The sequence below is a fragment of the Melitaea cinxia genome, chromosome 17, assembly GCF_905220565.1.
Source record: "Melitaea cinxia chromosome 17, ilMelCinx1.1, whole genome shotgun sequence".
Classification (NCBI taxonomy): domain Eukaryota; kingdom Metazoa; phylum Arthropoda; class Insecta; order Lepidoptera; family Nymphalidae; genus Melitaea; species Melitaea cinxia.
The window spans coordinates 6,346,094-6,359,314 of NC_059410.1; the positions used below are offsets into that span (position 1 = coordinate 6,346,094).

General features: G+C 35.0%; 2 protein-coding genes across 2 annotated transcripts; one reads left to right on the top strand and one right to left on the bottom strand.

Annotated features, from left to right (window-relative positions):
• Nucleotides 1-9,578: 9,578 nt before the first annotated feature.
• LOC123661830 lies at nt 9,579-10,427 on the bottom strand. The gene has a single exon (XM_045596770.1). It carries the CDS (start codon nt 10,425-10,427, stop codon nt 9,579-9,581), a length of 849 nt encoding a protein of 282 aa, XP_045452726.1.
• Nucleotides 10,428-11,278: 851 nt separating this feature from the next.
• On the top strand, nt 11,279-12,495 carry LOC123661673 (cyclin-Q). The gene is made up of 2 exons (XM_045596622.1): nt 11,279-12,031; nt 12,353-12,495. The coding sequence occupies exons 1-2, from the start codon at nt 11,366-11,368 to the stop codon at nt 12,440-12,442; spliced, it is 756 nt and encodes a 251-aa protein (XP_045452578.1). The 5' UTR covers nt 11,279-11,365; the 3' UTR covers nt 12,443-12,495.
• The last annotated feature ends 726 nt before the right edge of the window (nt 12,496-13,221 follow it).

The following is a 13,221-nucleotide window of genomic DNA, read 5'->3' on the forward strand; positions in this document are numbered from 1 at the left end:
CAACCTCTTTGGAACCAGCAGAAAAAGAAGAGCATATTCCTTTTTGAAAGGCCGGCAACGCGCCTGCTAATCCTTTGATGTAGCGGGTGTCTGTGGATGTTGTTTTTCACTTACCATCAGGTGAGCAAACTGTCCGTTTGCCCCCTCTTCTATTAAAAAAAAATACAGTTCGAGATTGATGCGAGAGTCACCATTAATTCGAGCACTGACTCTGCTTAATGGTGTACTGTCGTGGGATCCATCTCTAGACTTTTTTTTTCAACCCCTGCTGTGTTTCGCAGAGCGGTAAAGCGGTATACTGAGACTAAAGTTTGATTTCAAACAAATTTTGTAAATGCATTAGATTATTAAGATCTGTAATGTTTACAATAATATTACGTGTAAATAAGTAAATAAATATGTCAACACTAGCGCTGCCATACGCAATTAGAAAGGAACTAGCTGACCTGGCGAACTTCGTATCACCTTATTTTTTCCTGAAATATAATAATAACATAATATATCAAAATAAAATATAGCCTATCTTTTAAGTTGGATCGAACTGCACATGATGTGCGAATTTTATTATAATCGGTTAAGTTGTTTAGGAGTCCATTGAGGACAAACATTGTGACACGAGATTTATATATATTAAGATTTATAAACAACAGATGCAACGATCGCGCCACCTAGCACATCGTTCGATAGTCAACTACCCTCATTCGTTATATTACTCGAGTTATTCTGACGTGTATAAAACGAATAGCGCAACCACCGCTAAGGCAGTCTTGGCTCTGGCTTGGCACGATACATTTGTTGTATCCTGCTAGTAGCTTAACCTAGACTCATTCGATAATTAATTTGTGCATACGAATTAATTGTTACATATTATGGCGGATAACTCGAGCAGTGAAGGTGAGCGTTTATACGTATCTCAAAGGGGGCCTCCTTAAACCTACACCTGGGTCGCAAGTCCTAGGCACTGCTCTGAGTTACTCCCTCCGCCACACGATAGACTCTAGTCGTGGGTCGTAATGTCTTTTACGTGTAATCGGTTATACGTAGTTTCGTGGATACGCGTAACTAGTTTCGAAACTGCTTATTTTTCGTAACTAGTTATTTTTGTATACAGCATCAGTTACTACGTTATATTACTTTTGTTTGTATTATGGTTATGAAGTAGTTATATGTTATAAATTGTAACACATACGAATGCCGTTACGTACGTTAATATTGATGGATAGTATAATCAAATTAACTTCATACTTTATCCAGGCTTACGACTGGCTGCAAAACGTGTTATTTAAATTAATTTTTTGATTTTTGTATAGACATAATAATCGATGCAGGCGTATTTAGAAGTTCATTTGATTTTATGTACAGCTTTTAATTATTTTTCGAGATACATACATTATAATTTAAAATACAACAAAAACCCACACTTTTTAGTATATACTTCAACGCGAGACAATAACAAGTAAATTCGAAAATATTTAAATAGAAACACGACCGAAATTAAAATTTCTCTAAAAAACTGTACATATTAAAATAAACTTAAGCTCATAGTAATTGCGTACAAAATCGCATGAGCATATTCGAAAACAAAGATGCATCTATAGTACTTATAGCCATCTCTTTTTATCCTATGCGTAAGCGTATCTGCGTATTGTGTTACGTTATTAGGCAAAACGCTTATGCGCCGGTCGTTGTGTCAAGTTTTTGATAAAACTGCTTACGTAAAAAAACTGCGTACGTAAAATAATCGTTACATTCGTATCGGCGAAACTACGTACATGGTTATTCGCTTCGTAACTAGTTACTGAAACCGATTACGTTAAATAACGCCCAACGCTAATAGACTCGATTGGAGCGCTGAAGAGCGCGCACGCATCCACGTATTCGATGGATGATACAATTTTGTTATAATCTTTTTATGTACTACCTACATAATATTGTAAAGAGTGCGAGTATAACCTACGCCCGCGCCCTGCAAATATAGAAAAGGAGCTTCCAATTAGTCGAAAGACTACAAATAAATTATGGCATGTTGTGTTTAGCTTAATATAGATTTACAATTTTCCATTGTTATCTGTGTTAACTATTGTAATGTTAGCTTCATTAGCTTTGGTTAACACACGTGTCAGAGAGATTTTGGTGTTTTTGTTTGTATTTTAAGTTTGTTTTGTAAATTTTATAGTGAAAATAGTTGGTAATTGGTTATACTAATTTATATTACCATACATAAGCTGGGATGTTCTTATTTTATTTATTAGGTTATTTATTTTGTGTTTTAATTATAAGGTTATATTTCTAGCATTTAAATTTCTTTCTTATATAAAAAATAAGATAAGATGGACGTAGACCGTCCTCCGGATCCTCCGGATTCGGACGCTGCGCAATATTCACGTAAACGTCAGGCGATTGATAACCCAAACTCGGGCAATCCCTCCCCAACAATTACTATCAACAACCCTTCCACCGCTATTCCATCGATACAAGCTGTTTATATCCACCCATTATATGCCGACACCCCTAAATCTTACTCAGATGAAGACAAAGGTTTCTTCATAGTTCATGTCTCGAGAGAAGTCTCAGACCCAGCTGCAGGAACTACTATCCGAGCCATCAAATTCGGCCAATTTTGACATACTCACAAAATTAAAAATATAGTGAATGATGGCGTTATTTACATCGGCCGAAATAAAATTTCGGTTGAATTTGTATCTGCACAAGCTGCCAATAATTTTATTTCTAATCCAGTACTTGAGATGTGCAAATTCAAAACTGCTGTACTGACGTACAGTATAACTAAAATGGGCTTGGTTGAAGGCATGCCAGTAGAATGGTCTCTGAAGGAGCTGGTGGAATCTCTTGAGCTTCCTTTTGGCTGCGGGGAGGTCATCAAAGTTAGATGTTTGAACAGAAAGTCAATAAGTGAAGGAACTGTCTCCTGGGTACCAACCCAGTCTTCTTGACTTTTAGACGGCAGTTACTCCCTGAGAAAATTTATTCATATTATACTTCTCTTGGAATTTCCAACAATACAATGTCCGAACTGTTGACGATATGACCACATTAAAACACAGTGCAGGTCTCAAGTCTCTGTTTCAAATGCTCGCAACTCCATACGGGTGAATCTTCTAATGTCACTGAGGACAAAGCCACGTGTTTACACTGTTTAGGGTCTCAATATACAACAAGTAAGATTTGTCCAGAGTTTTCCCATCAGCAGTCGATCAAGATTATAATGCCACAAATGTACTTGGAAGCAGCCTCTCGTATTCCCCCTGCCAATAGATCCTATGCCGAGGTGGCGAAAGAGATGTTTTTCATTCCTACATATTTCTTCAATAGTCCTCCAAAGTCGCATCTATCATCTCCTACTATCCCAATCACCTCATCCACTCGATCATATAAAACCGTAGTCCGAACTCCTCATCCCCGAGCCCCTTTAGGCAAAGGGTACGACAGACAGACTCACAACTTAATCATTTCTAACATTCCCACTTCTCAACCTAACGGCTGTGCCCTTAACAATAATAAAATATACTGACTCGACTTTACCGACCAAGTTGCCAGCCCACTATCCCATTTCTTAGAAGTTTAAAAAAATATACCAACACAATTTCCTCCATTGGAATTGTCAAAGCCTTCGTCCTAAAAAACACGAACTCCTTTCACTAATCAACCTCCATAAGCCCGTATTAGTGCCATCGCTAAAACATGGCTGATTCCTGGATCCCGTTTTCGGGTAGCTAGCTGGTTTTTCCTATTTTAGGGATGACAGAAGTGACGGGTATGCTGGTAGTGCCATTTTCATCCGGCACTCCACTCCTTACTCCCACATCCCTTTACCTTCCTTAAGTCCTCATATTAATGCATTTGCAATCAGAGCCCTTAACATCTCTTTCGTCTCTTTGTACATTCCTCATCCTTCCTCGTCCCTTGCTCCTGTCCTTATCATAAGAGACTTTAATACTCATCACACAGCATGGGGCTGTCATTCATGTGATGGGTGTGCTTCCTTGTTGATGAACATATTTGATGATGCCAACCTCTGCATCCTCAACGATGGATCACCGACGCGAAGGGTGTACCCTCACCAGAATGCAAAGTCTGCTGTAGATCTCCCTTTTTTATCATCGTCTCTCTCCCTTCTTTCCTAGAAAACTCTACTTACATCTTATGGTAGTGATCATTTCCCTATTCTCCTCTCCCTTTCCCATAGATCTACTCCTTGTAATATCCCAAACCCGCTCCTTAAAAAAACTGGTCACCAACCAAACTGGCTTGCTTATTCTGTATCGGTTGATAACATTTTGGATATCGTACCTGATTTTAGAGATGATGAAAATATCTTTTTATACTACGAACTTTTTTACCATGCAATCATTTCATCTGCCAAGTGTAATTTTAAAAAGAAAAGAAATAAACTATTCTTACATCTCCCTTCCCCTTGGTGGGATGAGGAGTGTAGTATTTTAATAAGGGAAAGAACAAAAGCAGAACGGTTATAAACGCTATCTATGTCCAATGAAAATTTCATCAAATATCAACGTATTAATGCTAAAATTAAAAGAATATTTCGCAAAAAGAAAAGACAAGGCTGGGCTAAGTTCTGTGAATCCCTTAGTCCCAGATCTCCTTCCCGTGTCGTCTGGTCAAATCTTAAAAAATTTCGTCGATCCTTCTGTCATGATGATTCCCTCTCCAACGACCTCACTGATTGGCTTAACGACTTCGCTGATAAACTTGCACCACCTTTTGTGCCAGGTCGGGAATACTGATGGATACCCCATTTTCTTTCTCGGAACTGCAATGCGCTTTAAATAAATTTAAAGATTCGTGTTCTGGAGAAGATGGTTTACCTATTCGTTCATTGTAAACTTCAGTGATAAAGCAAAGAATTTCTTCTTAAATATTATTAACACTGGTTTCATAAAAGGAATCGTCCCACAATCTTGGAAGTCGCGACTCATTATACCAAATTTGAAAACAGGTAAGAATCCGTCAGATTCAAACTTTTACAGACCTATAGCTTTATCTTCTACTCTAGCCAAAATTACTGAACATCTTATAAAAAACCGCTTGGAATGGATAATTGAAAGCAGAAATATTCTCTCACCCTTCCAGTTTGGCTTTCGGAAGGGGTTGAGCACAATTGATAGCCTTCGTACTCTTTCCACAGACATTCGAACTGCCTTTGCTAAGGGTGAGTACCTTGTCGGTGTTTTTCTAGATATCACTTCTGCTTATGAAAATGTTCATCTTCCGGTACTCAGGCAGAAAATGCTACAGCTGAGTATTCTGCCGAGGATAGTCCATTTCATCTGCAATCTGTTAATTAATAGATCCATAGTGGTTAAACATCAGCATCTTTCTCTTCCCCCCAGACTTGTCTGGAAAGGTCTCCCTCAGGGCTCAGTCCTCACTCCTCTACTTTACAGTATATATACTCATGATCTCGAACTGTCTGTGAACAGTTTCTGTAACACTCTGCAATATGCGGATGATATTGTGTTATATCAAATGTCAAATTCCGTGGATGGTTTAGCTTTTCGACTTAATTCTGCTTTAAATTATCTGGACCAATGCCTTTCGGATCATGGCTTGTCTTATCCTTAACAGTCAAGCGGTGGTGTTCACTAGAAAAAGAAACATATGTCCCCTTCTTTGGACTTGTCATTGGGGGATCAACACATTCACCTCGCGACTAAGACCAAATTTCTAGATGTAGTACTCGATCACAAACTGAATGGATTTTCTCATACAGATCATGTTATTAAAAAATGTGAAAAAAATATCAACGCCCTTAGAGCTGTTTCAGATGTTTGGTGGGGAGCACATTCTTACACGTTAAAATTTGTTTATAATGCGATAGTCCGTAGTCACCAGAACTACGCTATTTTTTTTTTTTTTTTTTTTTTTTTTTTTTTTATTAACAAAAACCATTTAACAAATTTGTAATACAACTAAGTCTAACAAACTAAATAAACAGAAATGTATCATTACAAATTCAACATCAATGGTTACAATTAGATATAATAATATAAAATATTTGTGAAACCTGCAAGTGCGACTGAGGACCCATTAAATAAAATTAAATAAGTTATAATGTACCACGTTATATAAGTTTACTATAATTATATATACATATACTATTTAAATAATAATAAATATATAATAAAATGAGTCAAGTTATTATGTCTACATATATGTAAGTTTACTATAATTATATATACATATACATACATATATATTTATATACACAATTTGAAATTACAAAGTAGGGTATTGATAGTATTACACATAAATTTAAGTAAAATAGGAAAATTATTATAGAAGAATGCCTCATCTTACAGTGTTACATTCTTATTAAATGTTCATTACTGCTTTATGACCCATGCTAAATGATCAGTATCAACTTTCTAAAAGGATATTAATTACTTTTTTTTTATAACGACTAGTACTGTTCGCAAATATATCTGCGGAGTATAGAATTCTATTATAAGTTTCAAGCATGCGATATAATGGGGATCGAATTCCAGCATTAGTTCTATGTCTTGGAACTACAAATAAGGGCTTAGCGCGTGATGGACGCATATGGACTCGTAACGGAACAAAATAATCCATTTTATTTACCAAATCTACACAATCATATTTATTATTGCAAATGTCAAAAAGCAACATAGCCTCAAGCTGAACCCGCCGGGACTCAAGACTAAGCATCTTATATTTACTCAGTAATTCTGAATACGATAACCGTTTACGATGACATCTGAACTGAATTCGACGCAGAAACTTTTTTTGTACTTTTTCAATTGATATTTTATATTTTTCGTAAAGCGGGTTCCATATAGCCACTGCATACTCTAATTGCGGCCTAATAACTGACTTATACAAGTAAACAAAGGTGGAAGATTTTCTAAACTCGAGAGTAGATCTCATCACAAAGTTATACAATTTGTATGCCTTAGAAATAATGTTATCCACATGTATGTTGAGGTGCAGTTTGCTGTCCAAGGTTACGCCCAAGTCCCTGATGAAGCTGACTTTCTCAAGATCAACATCACACAGTGAATAGGAATAGTTTCTAACATTTCTACGTTTGGTGAATGTTATACTCTTACATTTATCAACGCAAAGATGGAGTTTATTATTAATGCAGTACGTGCTAAACCTATCCAAATCGCTCTGTAGCAATATATGATCCTGAAAGCTGTCTATATTACGATATATCTTAAGATCATCTGCGTAAAGTAGGAATTTAGTATTTTTAAAGCATTTATCAATATCGTTTACAAATATTACAAAAAGAAAGGGGCCCAAAATTGATCCTTGTGGTACACCTGAACTAATATCCGTAACTTGTGATTCACAACCCCCAATAACCACTTTCTGAGTTCTATTACTGATATATGACTTAAACCACCTCCACAGGTTGCCCCTTATTCCATTGTAAGCAATTTTTTCTAATAATATTTTGTGATCGACGCGATCAAAAGCTTTGCTGAAATCTGTATATATGCAATCAACTTGTTTGGAAGTGTCAAGAGCTTGAAATAGGTCAGTAGTGTAAGATAAAAGATTAGTCACTGTAGATCTTCGCTTAACAAAACCATGCTGCTGTTGCAAGATAGAATTCTGCAAACGAGGATAAATAAGGTTATGAACCAATCTTTCAAAAACTTTCGAGAGGACAGATAAAATAGAAACAGGTCGATAGTTTTCTACGTTTCTTTTAGAACCGCTTTTATGCACAGGAACAATACGAGCAGCCTTCCAAATTCGAGGAAAAATACCCTTATTTAAACAGCTATTATAGATATAATACAGAGGCTCATCAATGACTGTTGCAGTTTCTTTAAAGAAAATGGCAGGTATATTATCAATTCCAGCACCTTTACTGACATCCAGGACTTTAAGGTAATTACAAATATTTGTTCTAGGTAAATAAACATTGCTCAGTAGTAAATCTGATGCGTTACTGTAAGTAAGACTATTGTCAGTCATAGATTCAATATTTGCGGCAGACGGTTCAAATACTGAGCTAAAATACGAACTAAATAACTCACATGCATGCTCCAGGTTATTCGCAACTGTATTTTTATATTGTACATTACAAGGTATATCGTTAATACGCCTACGATTTGATATATACCTCCAAAAATATTTAACATTATCCTTTAAACTTGATTCTAGCGTATTCATATACTTCTTATAACATTTATTCGACTCAGTTCTGAATTCCCTTCTGTATATTGAAAACAAATTATAGTATGACTCACTTTTATATTTTTTCATTTTGATCCAGGCTTTATTTTTTTTCTTATATAATTCAATAAGTTTATATGAAAACCAAGTAGGATAGGAATTTGATTTTATTAATTTCTGTGGTATGTTCTCTCTGACTAATTCATAAATTTTTTCGTAAAATACAGATACAGCGTCTTCAGGCTCTTTATTTGATAATAGTTGTGCCCAATCTGTATCGGAAATTTTTTGTTTAATCGAGTCATAGTCGGCTTTATTATAACAATATTTGTAACTCGGTTTGCACCGCAAACTTTTCTGATCGAATTTAAATGGGACTGAAACCCAAAAAGGTGGGTGGTGTTTATCCGTTGATATTAACGGCATAGTCACTGTTGCTAATTCACAGTCAAATCTACTAGTGAAAAACAAGTCCAAAATGCTATTATTGAAATTTTTTAAAAAATTCACTTGATGACAAGAAGTAATAGACATAAAATCATAAATGCATCTATATGCCAGGTTCAAATCACTACTATTACTTAAATCACAAATATCATCACTATTCCATGACAAATTTGGCAGGTTAAAGTCTCCGACAATAAATATATCAGTTATTTTTTTAGTATGTGTATCTAACAACTTATCCCGTAAAGAGCTAAAATAGTCTACGTAAACCTGGTTACACTGTTTAGGTGGTATATAAACTGCACAAATACAGCAATTATGTTTTGCGAGTGTTAATTCAATAAACACCTGATCGACAATAGGAGGGAGCGGACCGATGGTAGCGGACATGCAGCCAGCGCATAGCACTCGCCGCACAGCCACCAGTACTCCTCCGCCGTCACGACGTCCACACGCTTCCCGCGTGCGGTCTGAGCGAAATACAATGTACCTGTCGTCTATGAATTCATTGTCCTTGATCCCCTCATGCAACCATGTTTCAGTTAATATTATTATATCATAAGAGTGTGCAAGAATGCTCATATATAATGTATGTAGTTTAGTCCTGAGGCCACGGCAGTTCTGATAATAAATAGATAAATCTGCGTTAGCCATAGTTAATAGGGTATTTTATGAAGGATTTAGTTAATATTTAATTTAAACATCTTTTAAGTACAATATATATGTATGATATTTCATACCTTAATCCCCATATTATTAGGTAAATTACATATATAGAATTAATTATTTTTTTGGGGTTGGAAATAAAATAGTAGTCATAAATAATTTTAAACGTAAAATTATAAACAATTTTATACATTAATTTTAAAACACTTACAGTCACACTTACAAAATATTTCAATGTAGAATTTATTTTTGAGTAATAATATGTATACAATTTAACACTTATGCGACTTAATTTTGTTTTTGATGTCCAGCTCATTACGTACAGCAAATATAGGTGAATTATCGGTTTGACGTACAAGTATGGTGCCATTTTTGACCCACACATACTTAAAGTTATTATTCTTGGCTTCTTCACGACAACAGCGAAATAATTGCTTGTTTCTGGCACTAAGATGTTCATTTACATAGACATTTTGAATTGTTCCCGAAACAAGTAGCTTGTCAGACTTAAGTCCCTTAGATGCTCTCGCAGCAGCGATAATATTATCACGAATTATTTTGGTTGTGAACCTCACAATCACGTTCTTTGGCCGATTATTAGTTTTTTCAATATGAGGCACTCTATGAATCGAGACAATATCTTGAGCATTAATTGGATGCTTAATGACGCACCCTAACTTCTCCATTATTACTAATAAATTCTCGTCACGGCGCTCAGGTAAATTTGCAATTTCTATATTGTGGGATCTAGCCTGTTGTTCCATGGTGTCTAACCTATCTTGTAACACCTGGATCTGTCTTTCCTCGGCAACATTCAGCTTAATTTTTTTTTCCATCTCCTCAAGACGTTTTTCAAAGTTATCCTGCCTTTCCATTGTGAATTGAAGAGACTTCTCAAAAGTATTAAATCTTTCACTCAGCTTCTCAAAAGAATCTCGTATGGATAGTGTCATCTTTTTAACTTCTTGTTCAATCACAGATTGTACAGATTTTAGAACAGAATCAATAATAGTCGAGCTTAAATCATCCTTCCAGCAATTTAATTTCTTATCAATCGTGTTCTCAATAACATTTATCACAGAATCGTTAATTTCCATTTCAGGCTGCTTGCGTTTACGCATATTAATAAAAGAATTATCAGCAGAACGCACAGATTCGGGTAGATCTGGATTCGATAAAAATTTTACTTGCGGGTTAGACGAACTTGCTGGCGGCGATCGCTGCATCATTAGTTAACTCGGTACACACAAACTTAGTTCTTAATATATGGGTCACACGGTCTATATCTATTCGCACTTAAACTCGTTAAATTAAAATTAGACTGAGAATTCACATACGCGTCTGCACAAAACGGGTTTCACAAGACGAATGAAAATTTTTGACATGAGAATTTTATATATTAGATATATCATATATAAAACTACACGTAGTATGGCACTGAAAATAAGTTTGTAGTATTTGAATTAAGTATAAAGTAAAACAATCAAATAAACATTTAATATTAATAAAACATTAAAATATCAGTTTAGAATTTTAATAAAGTATCCATGAGACATAAAAATATAAAAAATGTGTAATTTAAAAATTCCACATATCTTCACCTAGTGACCGAAGAAACACAAGTTGTATCAAATGCTTAGGCGATAAATGGTTCCTCTTGGTTTGAAATACCGGTAAAAATGACGTTAAAATGGCTCTAAAATAACGTTATTTAAGGTATCGTTACTCCATAAAATCATAAATAACGTTATGTCTGCCGAGACAAGTTATCGTTACCGAAATTTTAACGATATTCTAAGCTCTGGTACAAAATATACTTATATCTATATCATTGATCCATATTTTGTGTTGTTTAAAAAAAAAGTCGAGTGATAATCGATTTTAATCGACGCGAGACAGGTTCAAGTCGATTCTAAAGAGTCGATGACTATCTGTATTTCGTATAATGTTTGTGAAATGTGAATCTGTATCGCTGTCAATGTTCGGTAATTTGTTTTGTTGCATGCTTGGACTGAAAATAGCCTAATAAAGTTATAAATTGTATTTTTGTAATATAACAATGAAAGACGTGATTGATGTAATGGCTTTACAAAGTAATCGAAGAGAGCGGAGATTACCTGACTATAGAAATGCTCCTAGTCATAGTCTAGCAACAAATTTTATATTTGAATGTGGTATAAAACTTGGGTTACAGCCGGCAACCGTTGCTACGGCCGCAATATTCTATCACAAATTTTTTAAAGAAGCTGATAAAAATGATTATGACTGTTACGTGATATGCACAGCTTGCCTTTGTGCTGCTGGAAAATCTCGGGATGAGCCAGTTAGGCTTAGAGACGCTGTGAACGTAGCTCACAATTCCATTAATCGTGGAGCTGGACCATTAGAGTTGGGAGAAGAATACTGGTCATGGCGGGGTGCAGTAGCCCAAGCTGAGCTACTAGTTTTACGTTTATTGGGCTTTAACTTGGACGCGCCATCGTCGCACAGATATTTGCTACATTACCTCCGCTCACTACAAGAGTGGTTCCCACCCGCTCAGTGGCGGTCAGCACCCATAGCTCGTACGGCTATGGCCTTCCTGCAAGACTTTCATCATTCTCCAGCAATATTGGAGTACCGAGCTCCACATGTTGCCGTTGCATGCTTGACGCTAGCTCTTCATGTACTAGGAGTTTCAGTTCCACTTGCATCTACATTAGATGATGATGCCGCTTGGTACTCAGTAAGTAAACCTTTTTTCGTTAGTGGACTATTATAATGAATGTGTGAGTGAATAACAAAATAGTATACTTTATATAAAGATAACTAACTGTGTATGTGTATTTTATGTCTTTATATAAATATTTATAAAAACTTTTCAGTTACAAGGGCGATCTTTATACATTTTATGATCCTTTTTTTATCTTTGTGTTCTTCAAAATATATGTTCATACTTTATATCTATATCTTACAATATTAAATATCTGTAACAATTTGTACATTATAAAATCTGATAAAACTTATATATACTTTAAATTTGTTTTAATGAGTTGTCTCTTTACAGGTATTTACCAAAGACTTGCAAAAAGAAAAGAATTGGGAAATAATGGAGAAAATAATGCAGGTCTATAGCAGGGAACCAGAATCTATATGAAAAAAAAAAATATGACATTTTGAAACAGAAAATAAATAAATAAATAGACAAAATGGTTTTTTTTTTTTTTGAAAAATTGTTTTTGTTAGATTTTGTAGACAGTAATTATAATATATGATAATATACATACAACTTGTCTGATGAAATAAGTACCTGTGTATGAATTATCTCTAGATTAAAAAAATAATTCTGTGTATCAGTTTGCTTTTTGTAACGTAATTTAATTTTTAACCTTGCAATATTTATTAGAGAAAAAGTGACTTTCGACATTTTCGTTAGCTTGAGATTAAGGCTATAACCCAACCTTTCATTCCTTCGTTCTTCCTTTCTTGCATTGTAATGTGTGGTATCAATCACATGTAGATAAATGAGGTTTTATAACTTTGTCAACAACCAGGTTTTCTGATCCAAAAATCAAAGTTGTAATATAAAATGTAGGTTCTTTGTTCATACACTAGCTTTAAAAGTCATCAAGTGTCTGTTTGTAATATTTAAATAACTAATAATAAATAATTTTTACTAAATGCATATGAATGTATATGGTACATATACCAAAATAACATTTTTTACAATTTTTGTCTGTTCAGGCTAATCTCTGGAAGGGCTGGACCGATTTTGACGGGACTTTCACTGGCAGATGTAGCTTACTACTCCTTAGAGTAACTTAGGCTTCTTTTATTTTAGAAATTGATTTATTTTATCTTTTTTTTTTTATGTCACTAGGTCGGCAAACAAGCGTACGGCTCACCTGATGGTAAGCGACAACCGTAGCTTATAGA